Source organism: Dasypus novemcinctus, chromosome 3 (assembly GCF_030445035.2).
Source record: "Dasypus novemcinctus isolate mDasNov1 chromosome 3, mDasNov1.1.hap2, whole genome shotgun sequence".
NCBI classification, from domain to species: Eukaryota; Metazoa; Chordata; class Mammalia; order Cingulata; family Dasypodidae; genus Dasypus; species Dasypus novemcinctus.
The window spans coordinates 171,745,937-171,767,380 of record NC_080675.1 but is presented as its reverse complement, the minus strand read 5'-3'; the positions used below and the strand labels follow the sequence as shown (position 1 = coordinate 171,767,380).

At 40.7% G+C, this 21,444-nt stretch overlaps 1 protein-coding gene and 1 long non-coding RNA gene across 6 annotated transcripts in view; one reads left to right on the top strand and one right to left on the bottom strand.

The window, feature by feature from the left end:
- PRC1 (protein regulator of cytokinesis 1) overlaps positions 1 to 13,832 on the bottom strand; it is a 45,915-nt gene extending 32,083 nt beyond the window's left edge. For 3 of the 5 annotated variants that reach the window (XM_004479629.5, XM_004479627.5, XM_058294707.2), the window contains exons 1-5: positions 13,571 to 13,684; positions 8,921 to 9,053; positions 5,602 to 5,724; positions 3,881 to 4,114; positions 3,628 to 3,798 (exon numbers count right to left, since the gene is read on the bottom strand). In XM_004479629.5, the coding sequence (XP_004479686.2) occupies positions 3,628 to 3,798; positions 3,881 to 4,114; positions 5,602 to 5,724; positions 8,921 to 9,053; positions 13,571 to 13,581 (672 nt within the window). In that variant the 5' untranslated portion in view covers positions 13,582 to 13,684. Of the gene's footprint in view, positions 1 to 3,627; positions 3,799 to 3,880; positions 4,115 to 5,601; positions 5,725 to 8,920; positions 9,054 to 13,570 lie in introns of all 5 variants that reach the window. The other 2 variants (XM_004479630.5, XM_023584957.3) reach the window with 2 other exon arrangements.
- Positions 13,833 to 14,058: 226 nt separating this feature from the next.
- The window catches only part of LOC131278058 (uncharacterized), a 19,036-nt gene continuing 11,650 nt past the window's right edge, over positions 14,059 to 21,444 (top strand). Inside the window, exons 1-2 of the long non-coding RNA XR_009185222.2 lie at positions 14,059 to 14,286; positions 17,031 to 17,161. This is a non-coding gene — a long non-coding RNA (uncharacterized lncRNA). The remainder of the gene's footprint in view (positions 14,287 to 17,030; positions 17,162 to 21,444) is intronic.

Sequence of the window (21,444 nt, the reverse complement as noted above, 5' to 3'; positions counted from 1 at the left end):
TCCTACCTAAACTGATTTATATATTCAATGCAATACCAATCAAAATTCCAACAGCTTACTTTACAGAAATAGAAAAGGCAATAACTAAATTCATTTGGAAGGGGAAATGCACCCAAACAGCCAAAACCATTCTGAAAAAAAGAGCAACATGGGAAGAATTTCACTGCCTGACCTTGAAACATATTATAAAGCTATAGTGGTCAAAACAGGCTGGTATTGACATAAAGACAGACTCATCACCAGTGGAATAGAATTGAGAGTTGAGAAATAAACCATCACTCTATGGCCAACTGGTTTTTGACAAACCTTCCAAAGCCATGTTAATGGGACAAAACAGTCTCTTCAACAAATGGTGTTGGGAGAACTGGATATCTATAACCAAAAGAATGGAAGAGGGCCCATATCTCACTCCCTATACAAGAATCAACTCAAAATGGATCAAAGACCTAAATAGGAAAGTCAGGAGCATAAAACTACTAGAAGAAAATGTAAGGAAATGTCTGAAAGACCTTGTAATAGTGGTGGTTTCTTGGGCCTTACAAGAAACATGAGTGAAAAAGAAAAAATAGATAAATAGGACCTCCTCAAAACGAAACACTTTTTTAAAAAAAGATTCAATTGCTTCCCCTCACCCCTCCAACTGTCTGTTCTCTGTGTCCATTCGCTATGTGTTTTTTCTGTGTCTGCTTGTATTCTCATTAGGCAGCTCCTCAAACTGATCCTGGGACTGTCTGGAGTGGGAGAGAGGCAATCATTCTCTTACACCACCTCAGCTCCCTGATCTGCTATATCTTCTTATTTTCTCTCCTCTGTGTCTCTTGTTGCGTCATCTCTCCATGCCAGCTCTCCACACTGGCTGGCACTCCTGCACAGGGTAGCATTCCCACATGGGGTAGCACTCCATGTGGGCCAGTTTGGTGTGTGGGCTAGTTTGCCTTCAAACCTTGGACCTCCTATATCGTAAACAGGAGCCCAACTGCTTGAGCCACATCCGTTTCACCAAAACTAAACATTTTTGCACCTCAAGGACTTTGTCAAAAGGATGAAAAGGTAGCCGACTCAAGGGGGGAAAATATTTGGAAATCATAGGTCTGATAAGGGCTTAATATCCATGTTATACAAAGAGATTCTATAATTCAACAGTAAAAAGACAAACAACCCAATTAAATAATGGGCAAAAGACTTAATAGACATCTATCCATAAAAGAAATACACATGGCAAAAAAACACATGAAAATGTTCAACATCACTAGCAATTAGTGAAAAGCAAATCAAAGCTACAATGAAATATCATTTCACAGCTATTAGAAAAGGTCACTCTTTTAAAAAGACAGAGAGAGGGAAATGGATGTGGCTCAAGCAATTGGGCTCTTGTCTACCATATGGGAGGTCCTGGGTTTAGTTCCCAGGGCCTCCTAGTGATGGTGAGCTGGCCCACACAGTGAGTTGATGCAAAAAAAAAAAAAAAGCACAACACATAGGAAAAAGACAATGAGAGCCACAACAAACCAGGGAGCTGAGGTGGCTCAAGCCATTGAGTGCCTCTCTACCATGCTGCAAGGTCCCAGGATTGGTTCCCAGTGCCTCCTAAAGAGAAGACAAGAAGAAAAGACAAGCAGACACAGAAGACATACACTGAATGGACACAGACAGCGAATGCAAGTGGCAATGGGGGCGGAATAAACAAATAAGAATAAATGTTAAAAAAAAAAAAAAAGACACAGAGGGAGCAGATATGGCTCAAGCAGTTGAACACCTGCTTCCCACATGGGAGGTCCCAGGTTCGGTCCCTGGTACCTCAAGACAACAGGACAACAAATGAAAAAACCAACTGAGGGGAGTTGATGTAGCTCAGTAGTTGAGCACCAGCTTTCCACATATGAGGTCTGGGGTTCAATCACCAACCCCTTAAAAAGATAGAGAACTACAAGTGTTGAAGAGGATGTGGAGAGATAGGAACACTTATTCACTATTGGTGGGGATGCAGAATGGTACAGCCACTGTGGAGGACTGTTCGGCAGTTCTTAAAGAATTGAATTTAGATTTGCCATGAGACCTGGCAATAACACTACTGGGTATACACCTAGAAGAACTGAGAGCAGTGATACAGACAGACATTTGCACACTTACGTTCATAGTGACATTATTCACAACTGCCAAAAGATGGAAACAACCTAGCTGTCCATCAACCAACGAATGGATAAACAAACTGTGGTGTATTCACATGATGGAATATTATGCGCTAAGAAGAAAATTAAGTCAGAAAGCCTATGACAACATGGATGAACCTGGAGGATATCATGTTGAGTGAAGAAAGCCAGACACAAAAGGACAAATACTGTATGATTGCATTATGATGTACTAAATATATTTTGTTTAATCTCATGGAGTTAATAACTTGAATCTGGGTCACCAGAAAAGAGAGTTTGGAGAATGGAAAGCTGAGGGTTAACTTGTAAGAATTGGTAAAAAGGATGCATTAATCTTTGGAAATGAATAAAAAAGGTGAAAGCACAACATATGTTTGTAAACTAGCAGTACTATTATGTGGGTATGAAGTTTAAAGGGAAGGTCTAAGGTCAGGTATGTTACTAAAAGAAAAGCTGAAAAATGTAACATGGGACTATATAGCATAGTAAAACCACATATGAAATATGAATATGGGTAAAATTACATATATAAGACTTTTTCTTTGAATCTGTACTAGTACATGTTAATATAAGATGTATCAGACAAAAAAAAAGGAAAAAACTATGTTAGGTGAAAGAAATCAGATGCAAAGTACTACACATTGTATGATTCTATTTATATAAAATGTAAATATAAAGCAATTTATAAAGATGAGGTGTTGAATGCACAACTACGTGATTGTGCTGAATACCACTGATTTTTCACTCTGGATGAATTGTATGCTATTGACATGTATCAATAAAATTGATTTGTTTAAAAAAAAAGATAAAATTAGAATAGTTGTTATATAGGGCTGGAGAAGGACAGAGGGATTGAGAGGTGACTGCTAATGGGTGTGGGGTTTTTCTTTTTGAAGTAATGAAACAGTTCTAAAATTTTCTGTGGTGATGAATGCACAACATTGTGATTATACTAAAAGCCACTGATTATACACTTTGGATAAATTGTGTGGTATGTGACTATATGTCTATAAAACTGCTTAAAAAGAAAAAATACAAACAAAAATAAAAGATGGCAGGCAAAGGGGAAAAAAGGTAGCAGTATTAAGGGGGACAAAATAGTTTAGCATCTATTTGCCATTCAGATAATTCTAGATGTATAGATCTTCTGATGTGAATATTCAACTTTTCTAAAAGATAAACAGATAAAGTAGGAAGTCAAAAGTACCATACAAAAATTTAAAATTTTTCAGATGAGTGATGAATTTGAATGTGGACTGATATGAAATGCCATCAAGAGTGGTCTCACTTATTTCTTTAAATTAAAGTTTGTTTCACTTCACAAAACACACACACACAACCCAAGGTCTTATATTATATATTACTATCTTTATCTTCACTCATACCCTTAACTTACTTAAGAGAGAAGAAAACTACCAGTTTTTTCAAATTGCCAGGTACCATGGAGATCCCAGACCATAATTCAAGAAGACATTACCTGTCGTAGCAACTTTTGTAGTGTTGCAATATTCTCCAAAGATAAACAAAAGGCATCTTCATCTTCACACACTACATCTTTTTCAAAACTTGTGTCTGGGGTGTGTTCTAATTCTTCCATACACAGTATGATCTGTCTCTTTATGTTAACAAACTCCTCATGTCTAGATGCCTATAAAACAAAGAAATTACAAGATAGGTACAGGAAAGCCAAACTGACTTTTAGGAATATAATATGAAGGCAGGGAATATACCTTTGTTTCCCTCAAAGTTGCAACATGTTGTCTGAACTGGTTCAGTTCTTCCAAGGTGGGAACTGAGGCAGCGTCAATTTTATACTGGGGCATGCAAAGAATTTCACACAGTTCTTGATCTTGTTCTTGAAGTAGTTTCAATTCCTGTTTTCTCTCTTTCTTCTGTTTTCGCATTAATTCCACCTGAGTGCGCAAATCCTTTTCTAGTTGCAAGATGGTTGTCTCTCCTTCTTCCTACATAGGACAATGTATCATTGCTGTAATATTCGAAGGGAACTTCTTCAAAGGAAGAAAAGGATGATGGGAGAGGGCAAGAATCTCAGATTTTCAATTAAACTTACAAATAAGTCAGCTCATGGTTAACAGACAATGGCATGAAAAGGGTCCCCTAAAAAAGGTCTCCAATAGGAAAAGAAGAACAGGTACCAATGCATTTTTGCAAGAGGTGATAATTGGTTGGAAAACTTGCTTTACATAATTAAAGGCTCATCCTAATAATCCTAAGAACATCACCTTACTAATAAAATTCAATCTAGTAGTCCCTTGTCTACTTTAGAACCTTCTCTGTTAAAAAGAGGGAAAAAAAGGTGGCAGATATATGTTCTATAAATTGACAAAATTTATTCAACATTGGTGAATGAGAAACTATTGTGTAATTTAAAGGAAATGCACCACTGTATACCTAACTCTCACGCAATTTCACACTGAAAGTTAAAAAGATGAGAGAAAGGAAAACCAGCGGCCCAAGATCAACTATATGTATATATTTTCAGTTGATTTTGGAAACTGTCCTGATTTCCTGGTCTGCCTGACTGCTCTAGGCTGCCAGGAATGAATTATCAACCTTTTAAAGGAGGTCTCCCTCCTAGGCTGACTCCATCTGGCTGGACCTGGTTCCAGAAGAACCCAGAGAATTCTTCCAATGACCAGGGAAAAGGACCTAAGAATCTTACCAGTATAATACCTGCCATCGTTATTTGTCCCTGCACTCATGTCTATTCTAATTATTTTTCTAAGCTTCACATTTGTCCTAATTTTTATGATCCTCAACTGTTTTTATGGTTCGAATCAAAGCTATATTTTGGGTCCTCATTTGTTTATCATTTCATCCTTGCTGATGTCCTGATTCAAGTCCCTGACTTGCCTGGAGCCACAATACAGTAGTCCTTCAGCTATATACACAAATAATCATGGCATACTCAAGCTGCTTATTCTTTCCCAATAATCCAACTTTTGAGACATTTCTTCTGAATTAGCCATTTTGGCTAATTTGGTGACATGCAGCTTCTGGGTATGAAGATACTAACAAACACTAGTTTTTTTGGTAACTTTCCTTCTTCTTACTAGTCACTTGCTTCCTGGGTATCTCTTCATTTTCTTTCAGAAAAAGTACAGCATTGTACCATCTTTGCCTAGCTTTTCCTATATATATATGTATGCATGCCCTACAAAGCAAAACAAATTGACAGTGAGATGAAGCTTATTTCTGATCAAAGCACTGTCATCCTATTAGCTGATTCCCTCTAAACATAGCAATTCTTCACATATGTGAAAATTACTCTGCCTGAACTAATTAATCAGCAAGTCTTCCCCACATTTCATATCCAACATCCCACCACACCCTCAAGGAAAACATTCCTTTGCAGCTCCAAGTCAAAGCTCCTTCCTAAATCACAGACTCACACAGGATCCCCCAAAACCCTACAGGCTGCCAAGTGTACCTGAAATGGCTCAACATGTAACTCACTGCAGAGGGTATTCAGCTCTTTTTGACAGATGGATATGCTTTTGATAAGCCTTTCCTTCAGGCTTTCCTCTTCAGCAATCATCATATCCAGGAGGTCCTACAGCAAGGGACAGAATAATTTCATAAAAGTTTGGGGCCAAGGAGGAAAAAGAAACAAAATCCAAAAGCAACAATACTCAAACGCTCATAATTTCAAGAAGGTACTTAAAAATAAAGCAAAACGGCAGGGGAGGAGGGTATATGGGAATTCCCTATATTTTCTATGTGACTTTCCTATAATCTAACGCTTCTTGGAAAATAAAGAGGGGGAAAAAATTAAGACACTGGGGGAAATTGTCAATATACATAAAAGATAACAGATCTTGGGAAGCAGACATGGCTCAACTGATAGACTGTCTGTCTACCATATGGAGGGTCCAGGGTTCTATATCCAGGATCTCCTGACCCGTATGGTGAGCTGGCCCACATGCAGTGCTGTTGTGCGCAAGGAACGCCATGCCATGCAGGGGCGCCCCCACATAAGGGAGCCCCACGTGCAAGGAGAGCACCCCGCGAGGAGAGTGGCCCCCTGTGAAAAAAGCGCAGCCCGCCCAGGAGTGGCACGGCATATACAGAGAGCTGATGCAGCAAAATGACGCAACAACAAAAAAAAAGAGATGCAGTTTCCCAGTGCCGCAGGATAATGCAAGCAGACGCAGAAGAACACACAGCGAATGGACACAGAGAGCAGACAATGAGGGGGAAGGGGAGAGAAATAAAAAAAAAAAACCTTAAAAAAAAAAAGATAACGGATCTTACAGTGAAGAAAGGTACAATGTGAAAAATATTTTATTTTTCTATTTAGTTTATTTATTATTAAATTTCTTTTGGCTTTGTTTTTGGGGGAGGTTTTGGATAGCAGAAGGGTTGCAACTGTGGCAGGAGAGGATTACTGGGATGGAGAATAAGGGGAGGGGTACACCTGGGGCATACCTCTATGGAATATGAGTATGTTCATGAGGTCATGGCGTGTTGTCAAAGTAGGTGTAAACCCACACAATAACCAACAGAATATTGAATTCCCATCCTGAGGAATCCTACTACAATCTCAAACAGAGTGATAAGAATCTCTAGAGTACAGGGGCAGTGCCCAGCAAAGGAGAGACTAGGCAGTTGGTATGGATGCATGTATATATTATGAACCGTGTTCTTATGAAATTGAAACTTAGCCTAGTAACATATATTGCCTAAGAGTTATCTCCTGAAAGCCTCCTTGTTGCACAAATGTGGCCTCTTTCTAAGCCAAACTCAGCATATAAACTCACTACCTTCCCCCTCAGCATGGGACATGACTCCTGGGGATGAGCCTCCCTGGCAACAAGGAGTTATTGCCAAGTCAACTAGCAATGCATTTGGAAAAAGACCTAGACCAAAAGGAGGAAATGACTTTTAATGGCTAAGAGATTTCAAAGTGAGCTGGGAGGTCGTTCCAGAGGTTACACTTATGCATGTCTCAGGAGGATCTCACTGACTGCCACAGTAAACAATGCCTCAAGCTGGGCTGCTCCTGAGGGCTCTAGAGACATCTAGACATTATACTCAGGGCAGACAATCCCAAGAAATCAGCACCCTGTTGCTGGGCCTTACCTTGGAATATATGATAACCTATCTCCCCAATGTATCAGTTAGACTAATTTATAATTGTCCTACACACGGTTCTTCTGCCCCTTTTATTTGAACCTATAATTAGCACTATGCCCACTAAACATATGACCCTGGGGAGTGGATAAGGTTCAAGCAGTTGGCTCCTGCCTCCTACATGGGAAGTCCCAGGTTCAGTTTCTGGTGCCACCTGAAGAAGACAAACAATGAGCAAAAAACACCAAGCAGACAATGAGCAAAAACACAACAACAACCAACAAGCAAAAAAATGAGCAGACAACTAGCACACACCAAAAAAAACCCCCAAAAAACAAAAAAACAACAGAGCAGGGAGATGTGGCTCAAGCAGTGAGCATCCAGTTTCCAGTGTATCCTAAAGAAAAAACAAGCAGACAACAAACAAGAGGGAAAAAAAAAATACATACACGCATGCACACCCCTGGGATATACATATCCCAGAGACAAATCTTTCAGCTTTTCATATGCCAGTTGAGACCTGAATCTCAGCAGAGTTGCAGTCAACATCTACTGTCTGGTTCATAGGATTCACACCAGACAACAAAAGGACGATGATAGACAATGCCCATCCCCCCAAAAAAAACAGAGAGTATTTACATCTGCAAGCAAGACAGCTCCATCCACCTGCCCCATGGGATCTAAGCCCCGTCTCAATCAGAAGCAGAGTGGGCATCAACATCCCCAAATCCTCAAGACTGAGAAAAAACAACCATAATGCAACTATGAGCTAAAGTAGACTTATTATTATTATAGTAATGGAAGAACTTAAAACTTGATATAAAGATAGTGGTCACCAGAGGTTCTGAGAGGAGGGAGAGAGAATGAGGACATGGGAATTGTTCTGCATGATACCCCAATGACAGATACAGGCCATTATACATTTTGTCAAAACCTATAAAATTGTGCAGTACAAAGTGTAAACCATAATGTAAACTAAAAACCATGCTTCGGAGTAATTCTTCAATATGTGTTCATCAACTGTTAACAAATGTACCACGCTAATAAAAGATGTTGGGGAGTGGGCGTAGCTCAGTGGTTGAGCACCTCCTTCCCATGTACGAGGTCTAGGGTTCAATCTTCCATTCCTCCTCAACAAACAATAACAACAAAAGATATTGTTAATGGGGGGGAAAGTGGGAGGGGGAAGGAGTGGGGTATATGGAAATCCCCTACCCCCCCCCTTTTTTTTTGAGGTACCAGGGCCGGGGATTGAACCTGGGATCTCGTATACATGAAGCACTCAACCACTGAGCTACATCCGCTCCCCTGAGTTGGTTTTTTCATTTGTTTGCTTACTGGTTTTTTTTTTTAGGAGGCACCAGAAAACAAACCCAGGACCTTCCATGTGGGAAGCAGGCGCTCAATCCCTTGAGCCACATCTGTTCCCCTCCCCTATAGTTTTTTTTTTCTTTTTACCATTTTTATTTTATATTTTTTAAAGATACATAGATCCCTATAGTTTTCATGTAACATTTATGTAATCTAAAGCTTCTTAAGAAAAAAAGCAAGCAAAACAAAACAAAGGGAACAGCTTATCCTGGTGATCAAAATTTGAGTTCTTTGTGCTCTCTCAGATGAGACTTCAACATCCTTACCCCTGGTCCCAGTGCAGAGACTTGTACTATTCAACTCACTTTGATATGCTTCTTTACAACCTCTGTTCTTTGTAACCGCTGATCCTCTGGAATCCCAATTAATTCCCATATTTCCCGAAGGTGATTCAGGGCTTTCTGGAGACATACAATGGACTCCTCGGCCAGAATCTCACTGAAAAACAAAAACAGGCCAGTTACATTGGCCACTGCATCCAGCCACAAAAGGTAGTTTTTATAGAAACTAAATAAACTAGTCAAGTTAAAAAGAAAATTGAAAACAAGCATTCACAGGCTTAATTCACCTTCCCTTCTCCCCCCAAGTGCCCCAACACTACCAAAGCAAAATGCAGTATCACATTAATTACATTATGGAATTTCAACTTCTAAATAATATTCAGAATCTGGACTTTCAACAGTGACTCTAACTATGGCATTACAATAAAGAATTATAAATGCTTTCATAAAAAAAAAAAAGACAAAATTCCCATCTAACACAAGAGTTTGCAAGTGAGAAGTTATCACTTTTTATTCTTAAATTACATCTGTTAACCCAAAAAAAGTAGCTAAAATTAAAATACAAGCAACTTAAACTGTTGGTGAGGATACAGAAAACTGGAACTTTCCTACACTGCTAATGGGAGTAAAACTGGTACAAGGTTGTATCTACCAAGGCTGAACCCAGGAGTTCTACTTCTAAGCAAAAATGCATATAGATAAGTGTTCACCAAAGACATGTACAAGATTGGTCAAAGCAGCACTATTCAGAATTGCTTAAAAGTAGAAACCTAGATGCCCATCATCAGAATGGATAAGTAATATTATTCTTAAAATAGAAAAAAACAGCACTGAAAATGAATGAATGAACTATACACAACATGTGTAAATCTGAAAAACATACTGAAGTGAAAAGTGAAAACATGATGCTAAGTGAAAAGAGGTCAAACACAAAAGACTGCATACTACATGATCTCATTTTATGAAATTCTAGACAAGGCAAAGGTACAAAAAAGAGAAAGAAAGCAAAATTAGGTTACCTAGGATTAGGGGAGGAGATAGAGTACAAGGAAACTTTTGAGGGTAATAAAATGGTTCTATATAGTGATCATGTTGGAAATTATATAAATATATACAAGTACCAAAAATTCAAACTATACATATAAAATGAGCCCATTTTACTGTATGTAAAGTATACCTCAAATCTTAAAAAGAGGTAAAAGAAAAAAAAAGCGTGGGGAAGGGGAGAAAAAAATAAAAAGGATTAGGCAGGGCACGCCCTAGAGCCTTCCTCAGCGTGGAACTGGCCGGCTCCCTCCCACCCAGTCTTCACAGGACAATTAGGTTCTCCTGAAAACAACTCTAACCAGATCACTGCCTAAGTAACCCCCTGCCTCAGGAAACAACACAGTTCAACCATCTTCCAAGCAAAGGTCTTATAAGATTTCTTTCCAGGTTTGTCTTTCTCCCTTTTTTCTTTTTTTTCAAATTTTTATTGTGGTAACATAGATACAACACTAAATTTTCTATTTTAACTACTTTCTTGTGCACAATTCAATAGCATAATTACATTCACAATATTGTGTTACCATCACCACCATCCATTATCAAAACTTTTTCATCACCCCAAATAGAAACATATCTGTACCAATTAAGTAATAACTTCCCATTTCTTCCCACCCACCCACTCCCAGCCCCTGGAGCCCTATAATCTACTTTCTGTCTCTATGAATTTGCTTATTCCAGGTATTTCATATATATGAAATCATATAATATTTGTCCTTTTGTGTATGATGTCTTCAAGGTTCATCTATATTTGGCAGATATCAGTACTTCATTCTTTTTTATGGCTGAATAATATTCCATTGTATGTATATGCATTTTGCTTTTCCATTTATCTGTTGATAGACACTTAGGTTGTTCCCACTTTTTGGGTATTGTGAGGCTGTGATGAACACTGGTGCACAAATATCTGTCTGAGTCCCTGTTTATGAACATTTTGGGTATATAAATACCTAGCAGGGGCTTCCTGGGTCATATGGTAAATCTTTATTTATTTAACTTTCTGAGAAAACTCCAAATTTTAGGTTTGTCTCTTAACCCTTCCCACACTTCACTCCCTAAAACTCAAGTCAAACTGAACTTCGTGCCCCTCATCAAACCATGTGTGGCTCTCATTTTCTGATGATTCCATGTTTCTGCACATTCAGTTCCTTCCACCTGGACTACCCTCAGCCACCACTTCCTGTGAAGACCCTGTACTCATCAACCCCCACACCCATCCCCAGGTAGGCCATAAGCTCAATGGCAGGGATCACCACATCTTATCTGTCTTCATTTTACCAGATCCTAGGCCACAGCAGTTGTTCAATAAATGCAAAATGAATGGTTCTGAATTCCTGCCAAAGGCTCACTATGCTTCTAAGTTCTGGCGGTCTTCAGAGTTTATGTGCTCTCAGATCCTCACAAATAGGTAGCTCTGTAACACTTCCAAAAAGTAAAGTGATCATTTTTTAAATAAAATGTATGGCACAATGGGCACAGTTATTCTCCTTCTCTACTGGATTTCTCTCCATAGCACTTATCACCACTTAATAGAAGATTTACTTATTACCTTTCTTTTGCTTTTAAAATGTAAACTCCATGAGGGCAGGGAAGTCAATTGTTCAGTCCTGTATCCTCAGCACTTAGAATGGTACGTTACATATAGTAAACATTCAAGAATTCTGAATGAATAACCTGGCATTTCAAATAATTTGTATGATTTTTTTTTAAACAACTGAATTGTACTTTTTTTTTTAAGATTTATTTATTTATTTAATTCCCCCCCCTTCCCTGGTTGTCTGTTCTCTGTGTCTATCTGCTGCGTCTTGTTTCTTTGTCCTGTTTCTTTGTCCGCCTCTGTTGTCACCAACAGCACGGGAAGTGTGGGCGGCGCCATTCCTGGGCAGGCTGCACTTTCTTTCGCGCTGGGCGGCTTTCCTTACGGGGCGCACTCCTTGCGTGTGGGGCTCCCCTACGCGGGCGACACCCCTGCGTGGCACGGCACTCCTTGCGCACATCAGCACTGCGCATGGCCAGCTCCACACGGGTCAAGGAGACCCAGGGTTTGAACCGCGGACCTCCCATGTGGTAGACGGACGCCCTAACCACTGGGCCAAGTCTGTTTCCCAATTTGTATGATCTTATGACATCTTAGAGCAATCACTGTGAACAATAAACATGGTAAAATTATATACTGTCTTGCTAATGTTTTCAGGTTGTTCTGTAAAAGGAGCAAATCATCACTGAAAAACCGAAGGTGCCTACAAGAATAACACCCAAAGACACAAAGGTAAAAAAAGAGGGGGACGACACAATTCTTTCAGTCTCTTGAATGTAAGTCACTGGACTGGAGAAGATCACAAATGTCCTCTAAATTATTTCATACCTCCAGGCTGGCTTCATCTGATCCCCTATTCTATTGTTCCCTAAACAGTCCTCCAGAGAAGAACCTTTGTTAATCAACTCCTGTACAATCTGTTGCATGTATCAATGCCATAATAGATTTTGTGACCATCTGAGAAACATATTTTTGAGGCCTATTTCTCGTGGTCCTTTCTAAATATGAATACCTGAAATCCAGCTTACCCCCAAATCTGATGTTGGTACATTAATTCCAGTTGCTGTTTGAAAGACATAATTCTGTCAACCTGAAACTAAAGTGAACTCTTAAAAAGCTTTTCTCCCCCTTCATTCACGCTCTTGAAAGCAGAAGGTGCCTAACAATCCATAAACTCATTGGACTTGTAATAGAGTTTACAATCAAAGTCACTGAAGTTTTCACTAGTCCTAGGAATGCATTACTAGCTTAATCCACAGTAATTTAATTTGCACTCCGTTCTCATTGCTCCCAGGGCAAGCATTTGAAAAAGACCTGTGGGAATTAGTAATCATGGAACGAAAACCTAGGAAGCCTCTAAGCAACCAATTTGACTATTAACTACAAATCATTTAATATTGAATCTTCACAATAATTCACCTGCTACTTCCAGAAGATTAACATTTCTATCTACAGCCCTGAAGACAAAAGTCCTTTGCGCTGATACTATTTTAGAGGTGAGCAAACTGACTTTCAACATCTTGCCTAAAATCACAAGGCTGGAAAGCAGCAGTGCCCCGCCTGCGGGCCGGATTTCAGGTCGGACACTCCTTTCCCAGCACTACCCCCGCGAGCTGTTAAACTGCCGGAAAAGAATTCCATAATTGGAGTATTTTTTAAACTTTGCACGGAAGCCGAGCCATTTTTCCAGTTCAAGTAAAATGTTAATCCTCCAGCCCAGATACACAGAACAGCTCCAAACAAACGTACAAAAACCCTCACGGCTCTACTAAATGCAAACGTGAAGCCACGACCGCAAGTGCCAAGGAGCAGCACCTGGGGCACGGCCGGCGGGGACTGCGGGCTGGGGGTCCAGCGCCGGGCACGGGCGGGGGGCCCTCCGGCCTGACAGACCGAGCCCACCTCGTCTCCGGGTCCCCTGCTCTCGGGCCCTACGCGGCGTCGGGCCTGCAGGGAGGTCCGCGCCCGGCTCGCCCGCATCGCCGCCTCGGGTTCTGCCCAGTCGTGCCCCGGGCCAAGGGAGGATTCTCGGACCCGCACGGGACCCGCACGCAGACCAGCGTCGCCGCCTCCCACGACCCCGCAACACAAACCTTCTCCTCATGGCTGACGCTCCAAGCGGCCGGGTGTCGAGGCCCCCGACCCACTCCACAAGGGCCAGAACGCAGCGACCAGCAGCAAACACCTACGATCTCACTCCCGGCCGCCGCCGCTCCGCGAGCCGTTGAGCCCCGCGGAATTTCAAAACTAGCCCCGAGGCGGAGCAGCCAGGCAATTGGTGCCGGGGCCCGTCGCTCGTCGCCGGGCCCCGCCTTCGCCTCGCCCCGCCGGCGGCGGGCCGCGCGTGCGCAGTCTGATCCCGGCGCGCCAGGCTGGGGCTGGGGCGAGCGCGCGGGGCCGGGCGAGCGCTGGGGCGGGGCGAGCGCTGGGGCGCGGGCAGTGGCTGGGAGTAGCCGTCTGCGCATGCGTCCGGTAGCGCCCGTTACTACCGCCTGCTGGGGCTCGTCCCGCCGGATCCCAAGGCGAGCTCGAAGCCCTCGCCGGTTGCGCGCAGTTTTCGTAGTAAGTGCGTGCCGCTGCCTGGAGGCCGCCGGAAAGGAATCTGGAGCGCCACGGCTGCCGGTCCTCCCGGCCTTTGCGACGGGTCGCGCTAACGCCCTCCCAGCTCGCGGCCGCGGGAAGTGGCCAGTAAAAAGAAGCCTTAGCGGCGGAATTCTTTAACTTCAGCGAGCCTGGGAATCTCCTCAGATGTAGGAACCGAAGTATTAAATGGGAAGAGAGTGAACACTGAGACCTGCTCACGGGCCTGGTACTTTTTCTAAATAAATCATCCCATTTAATCACAATATTCCTGTTAAGAGTTAGCCCCGTTTTATGGTGGCTTGTCCAAATCACTATTTTTTTTTTTTTTTTTTTAATTTTTTTATTTTTTATTGACTTTGTAATAATATTACATTAAAAATATATATGTGAGGTCCCATTCAACCCCACCCTCCCACCCCCCCTCTCCCCCCCCCCCCAACAACACTCGTTCCCATCATCATGACACATCCATTGGATTTGGTAAGTACATCTTTGGGCACCTCTGCACCTCATATACATTGGTTCACATCATGGCCCATACTCTCCTCTATTCCATCATGTAGGCCCTGTGAGGATTTACAATGTCCGGTGATTACCTCTGAAGCACCATCCAGGGCAGCTCCATGTCCCGAAGACGCCTCCACCTCTCATCTCTTCCTGCCTTTCCCCATACCCTTTGTCCATTATGTCCACTTTTCCCAATCCAATGCCACCTCTTCTATGTGGACACTGGATTGGTTGTGTCCATTGCACCTTTATGTCAAGAGGAGGCTCAGATTCCACCTGGATGCTGGATGCAATCCTCCCATTTTCAGTTGTAATCACTCTAGGCTCCATGGTGTGGTGGTTGTCCTTCACCTCCATCTTAGCTGAGTGTGGTAAGTCCAATAAATCAGATTGTAGGTGCTGGAGTCTGTTGAGGCTCAGGATCTGGCTATCACATTGTCAGTCCAGAGATTCAAATCCCCTTACACACGCGGTTGGTATGTGAAGGAAAGAGCTCCCCTGGACTTGGTCTTCTTTCAAATTACGTGGGCTTATATAGTTGTTATAAAAATTGTGGAGAAGTAGAAGCCTGTGACCACCCCCACCCGAGAGGAAAATTCCACAGCCCCCTAACCACCTATATCTCACTTCTGTAACGAGCTTGCTCGACTGTAAAACCTTATCTCAAGGCCGCCTCCTGTGGAAAGTGTCGTCAGCCCCTAGACCAACTTGACTCAGGCCCTTATAAATAACAAAAAACTCCCCAACCACTTATCTCCCCTGATAGAATTCCCAGCACTTGATTAACTGCAAACACCTGCTTCTGTACGTGCCTGCTTCTGTACGTGCTTGCTTGCTGAACTATTGACCCCCACACTGAACCTAGAAACCTATATAAGCAAACTCCCCCCGCGACTCGGGGCTGCTCTCCCCTCTGCGTAGGAGAGGCAGTCGCTGCGTGGCTAATAAAGTTCTCAATTGGAACTTTATTCAGAGTCTGAGTCTGGTCAATATCGCTGGTCTATAACAAAATGTTTTTAAAACTCGCAGGTGACAAACTAGTTTTGCATCTCCTTTTCCCGCTGAGCCTGTCCTCCCTTCGTGAGTGCTTATATGTAGCAATTCCCCCCCCCATGACTTAATGGTTGTGTAATATCCTGCTGTGTAGATACCCCATAATTCAACTATTCTGCTAATGATGGATGTTTAGATTGTAATTTTTTTAAAGTAATGTTTATAATGCTAGGCTAAATATCTTCATACATAAATCTTTGTGTGGCATTTTCTTACAGTTGACGCCTAGAAGTGAATCATGGAGTAGAAATGATTCTAACGCTCCTATAAATTTACTTTCTCCACCAAGACTCGCAGGAAGAGTAACTTTCCTCATTTTACCCTCGGCAAGATACTTTCAAACCTCTGATTCACAAGCAAAGAGTGGCATTTCTTTGTTTGAGTCACACTTGTGATTACAACTGAAAAATAACAATATTAAGTTACAGATATTGTATGATTCCATTTATATGTCAATATAAATAAATTTATATAGAGAAAAAAAATTGTGCAAGAATAGCCTGAAAGGACTTCTTTGTCCCTGCCTGGATCAATACCCAAGTAAAACCTGGGCATTTATAATCTGTACTGCAAATCAGCCTGCTTTATCAATTTTCAGCCCCTTCCTCTCTTCCTGGGACCCATGATGTTATTTTCTCCCATTTTTCATCCCTCCACTACCTTAATAAATTACTGGCCTAACTGAAAAAAAGAATAGCCAGAAAAGGGAGCTGTGCAGAGCAGGGGAAGCATAGACAGATTGAGAGGTAATGGATTTTCTTCATTTTTTAAAAATTTCATTGTATTTAAATAATGAAAATGCTATAATGATGATTGAGGTGATGAATGCATAACTATGTGATTGTGCCAAAAACCACTGGTTGTGCACTTTGGATGAATTGTTATGTATCAATAAAATTGATTTGTTTTAAAAAAGTCATAGAACGATTGGAAAATAACCATTCAGAGCTTATACTCAACATGTAAAACTGTGTAACGTGTGTATATGACCCTTTTTTAAAAACTTTTTTGGAAATCAATGTTTAGCTTTTTTCTCATTTTAGTAACAAATATACAAGCTAAAATTTTCCCTTTGTATTTGGCTCTTTTACAGCTTTTACTGTGTTGGAAACAAAGAACATAATGGTCTTACAAGTAGAGATGTGCTGTTCCCATAACTACGCTTTTAACCTAAGGAATGCGGCAGTTAAGCATTTTGGGTAAACAGGATGAAGCTGTCACAGGCAAAAAGAAAAATGAGCAAACACGCTTTATAGCTTAAAAGAACACCAAGACTTTGTACTCAGAGATATGATCTCACAGTAGCTTAAGTATATATAATGCCACCTGTAGCTAATAAAGTTGTCTGATGAGTCTCTACTCACAGATGCCCTGACCCCTTCTGTTTCATTCCTGATACCCTTCGGGCAGGAATTTTCCAATATCTGGCACCCAACGTGGGGCTCGAAGAAGTGTCTTCCATACAGTATTGAGGAACCAGTGGAAAGGACCCCGGCAAGAGTCGTAAATATCGTCCAAAGAAGTTTGACTGGAGTCTTTTGGTAAGTAACATTTCTGTGGATCATCAGGGTAATGGGTAATCAACCGGGATGTTTGGAAGAATATTCTCAGGTCCTAAAAACCTTACTAACAACTACTGTGGTGCCTGTAAAAACTTCAGAATTGCCAGAGCCTTCCGAGCTGGTTCAGAAACACTGTTACTGGTTCCAGCCACGAGATCATAACGTTTTAAATTTGAAACAGTGGAAATGTGTAATGAAAGCTTTACATAGAGCATATCAAAAGGGAGAATCTATTCCATTATCAGTATGGGCTTTGTGTCATCAGATAGCAGCAGCTCTAGACCCTTTACAGAAGATGAGGAAGATGCAATTACTATATTCTCTAAACGAATAAATAAATCAGAGCAGAAAGAAAGTGAATCTGAACAGAAGCAGGAGCCTGAGGATGATGACGAACCTTCTGGTTTTTTACCTCATCCGGACACCAATCCCTTTCTTGAAAAAAAAATCAATGATTTGTCCTAATGAGATGTCATATACGTATCCAGTACAACCCACTGCACCTACTATTCCTGAGCCTAAATTAGGAGTGTTTTCAGACGCTTCCAATGCTTTGCCTTATGTTAATAAGATTGTTGTTCCCAACCCAGCTCCTCAAACACCTTTGATGCGCTGTTTATTGCAGGGATCCGACAGGGGGACCCCGAAGCCATGCAGTTATTATCTGCTTTTCCCGTAACATTACATCCTGTACCACCAGATAAAAATAATCCTCAAGGAGGTGTTGAGTTTCATCATGAAACAATACCTTTTAAACAACTGAAATATTTAAAACAGGCTTGTACTCAATATGGGGTTAATTCTCCATATGTGTTTGGTTTAGTTCAAGGCATCGCTCAGGTAGATAGATTAATTCCTTGGGATTGGGAAATGTTGGCTTGCACTGTGATAAATCCGGCAGAATTTTTACAATTTAAAACATGGTGGACAGATGAAGCCAATATGATCACTTGGCTTAATGTTAATCAAAATCCACCTGTGCTTATTTCTGCTGAACAATTGCTAGGAAAAGGGGCTTGGACTGGAGTGGCTAGACAGATGCAATATGATGATGCTGCAGTTTTACAAGTGTGAATGTATGTCTGGCAGCATGGAGGAGAATAACAGCTCCGGGAAAGCCCACTCAATCATTTGCGAAGGTTATACAGGGGGTGAATGAACCATATGTTGAATTTATTGCCAGACTAACTAATATCATCCAGAAAACTACTGAAATTCCAGAAGCACGGAATCTGATTTTGTTACCTCTTGCCTTTGATCAAGCAAATAGTGAATGCAAAAAAGCTATTCGACCTATGAAGGCAGCAGGAGGTTCCGTACAGGACTATATCAAGGCTTGTCAGTATATAGGTTCCACCACACATCAGATGGCAGTATTGGCTGCGGCCATGAAAAGCACTCATAAGCCCCAGGCAAAGAAAAGGAATTGCTTTAAGTGTGGCAAGACAAGTCATTTTCAAAAGGATTGCAGGGCGTATTTCGCCCAGCCACAAAAGAATGGTGGGAGAAAGACTCCTTCCAAAGTATGCCCTGTTTGTCAGAAAGGTTTTCATTGGGCTAATGCATGTAAATCAAAATTCCATAAAAATGGCTCTCCTATTTCACCTTTGGGAAACCGCTCTACCGGCCTACCTCAACTCCCTCAGACAAAAAATATAAGCTTATAAGACAAATACCCAGTCAGCAATGGTCAGCAGCATACATCCCAGTTTCCGAATTAAGAGCAGCTACTCAGGGGAGTTCTGCTGTTGACTTACCTTCCACAGAAACTATCCTCAGGGTGGGAGGAAGAATTAAATCGTACTGAAGAACAGATTTTGCAGGGACAATTAACGCAAATAGACTGAGAAAACTATATATTTGGTTATCTTTTCTATCCACAATCTCCAACTGCCTTATTTTGGCAAGATGGCATTTTGGAATGGATATTTATTCCTAATAATAATTTTAAAAATGCAAACATCTTTACAGAAATTTATTTCTGTCCTTCCTAAAGGCCAGCTACGGTTCATGCAACTTAATGGGACTGATCCTGATCAAATAAATGCAGCCTGTCTAATGATGAAACTAAACATCTTTATGCTACAAATACACAATGGCAAATTGCTATTAGCGATTTTCAGGGAATTACTGATAACCATTACCCCACCTCTAAGTTGTTAACATTCTTACAGAGAACAACTTGGATTTTACCAAAAATAGTTAAATCATTTCCAATTGAGAATGCACTTAACATTTTCACAGATGGGAGTAGCAAAGGTAAAGCGGCTTGTCACTCCCCTTACAAAAAAGGTTTGGCAAACCCCGTATACTTCTGCACAACGTACAGAATTATCAGCTGTTCTTATGGTCCTGCAAACTTTTAAAGAGCTTCTCAATATTATTTGTTCATGTTTGTATTGACACTTATTCTCATTTGCTCTGAGCTACAGCGCACAGTGGGGAAAAATTGTGTCATGTTCGTTCACATTTGTGGTCTTCCTTTACAGTCATGGGATTGCCCTGTACAAATCAAAACTGATAATGGTCTGGCTTATTCAGGCATACAATTTGCAATATTTTGCTCTAAATATTCCATTGTTCATGTCACAGGAATTCCTTATAATCCTACAGGTCAAGCTATAGTTAAACAGTGGCATCATACCCTTAAGCAAATGTTACTAAAACAAAATGGGGAAGATGCTGGTATTATAGTACCAAAGGACCAATTGGCAAAAGCTCTATTAACTTTAAACTTTCTCAATGTATATGATTTGATAACACCTGCTGAATGGCACTATGCTTTGAATAAAGAAAAGGCATTGTGTGATCCAGCTGAATATCAGCCAATATACTGGAAAGACATACTGACTAACATTTGGAAAAAAGGGAAAATTAAAATATGGGGGCGAGGATATGCTCTTGTCATTACACAAAACGGGGAACTTGGCTGCCAGCTCGACGGATTAAACCATGGACAGAAGAAAAGGAATAGGGCTTTGATGATGGTTCTTCCTCTCACGGTAACCTTGGACCACACAGGTGAAAACCATACTTATTGGGCATACATTCCTAATCCACCTCTAATACGTGCTCTAACATGGAGGGATCCATCATTTCCTATATTTTTGAATAAAACGTATATGTTTCCTAGACCTATAGATGATAGACTACCTTTAAAACCTGATGAAAGGAAGAAAATATATAATCTTACCCTTCCTTTTGATCACAGACCACTGTATATAAGAATAAGACCTCCCTGTATGTAAAAACAAAATCACACTATGGTAATTATGAAAGCTAATGGTACCAAATTGTTTACAATATTTCCTTCATATAATTCTTCTCCAAACATGTCACAAAATTATAGTTGCCCCCCCCCCCCCCCCCCCGCGAACCTGGAGAGAAAGATAGATGGCAGGAATGGCATAGAGAGAGAGGATCTGTCATTTTTAATAATTCCTATGGAATAGTTTGGGACAGTGCTCCTATGGGGACTCCCAGTAATAGCAACAACAGATTTGCTTAGTATGAACTTAATAATAAAAGTCAGGTAATCAGTAATATGCAACATCCTTTTTCATGGTCTACAAATGAACGAACTATAGTTACTAATAAATCTATTATGTGAAAATACAAAGGAAAATGGATACCGGTTCCTTGAACTAATGACACTTTTAGTCATAATATACAGAAGAATGTGTGGAAAATATTTCTTGGAATTGCCCCTACATATATATAGTGGGGAATTAAAAATAATACAGGATAGTATTTGACCATTAATCAAATGTATCATTTTAAAGCCTGTGTTAGAGATCCATTTGTTTTCATAAGTGGTAAATAACTTTTAAGAATGATTCATTATTTTACGAAAATGGTACCTTGTATACTTGTCTATCAGAAAGTGCATTACAGGATGGAGAAACAATAACGATGGCAAGAAGAAGCAGAACTTGAATACCCGTGGATGACACGAACTTTTAAATAATCGAGTAAATGACTTGGAATCAGCTGTGCTGCATATTGGAGATCAATGTATAATTTAAATCTGTTAAGAGGATTAAGGTGTGATTGGAATGAGAGTAATTTCTGTATAACTCTGCTTGCATACAATTCTTCAGCTATAAAGTGGGAGAAGATTAAAAATCATTTAATAGGCCATAGGAATAACATTTCTCTAGAAATAATTGAATTACAAAAGAAAATATTGGAGATGCCTCACAATCAAATACATGTGGCAAATGATAAAGTTTTTTTTTTAAAGATTTATTTATTTATTTAAT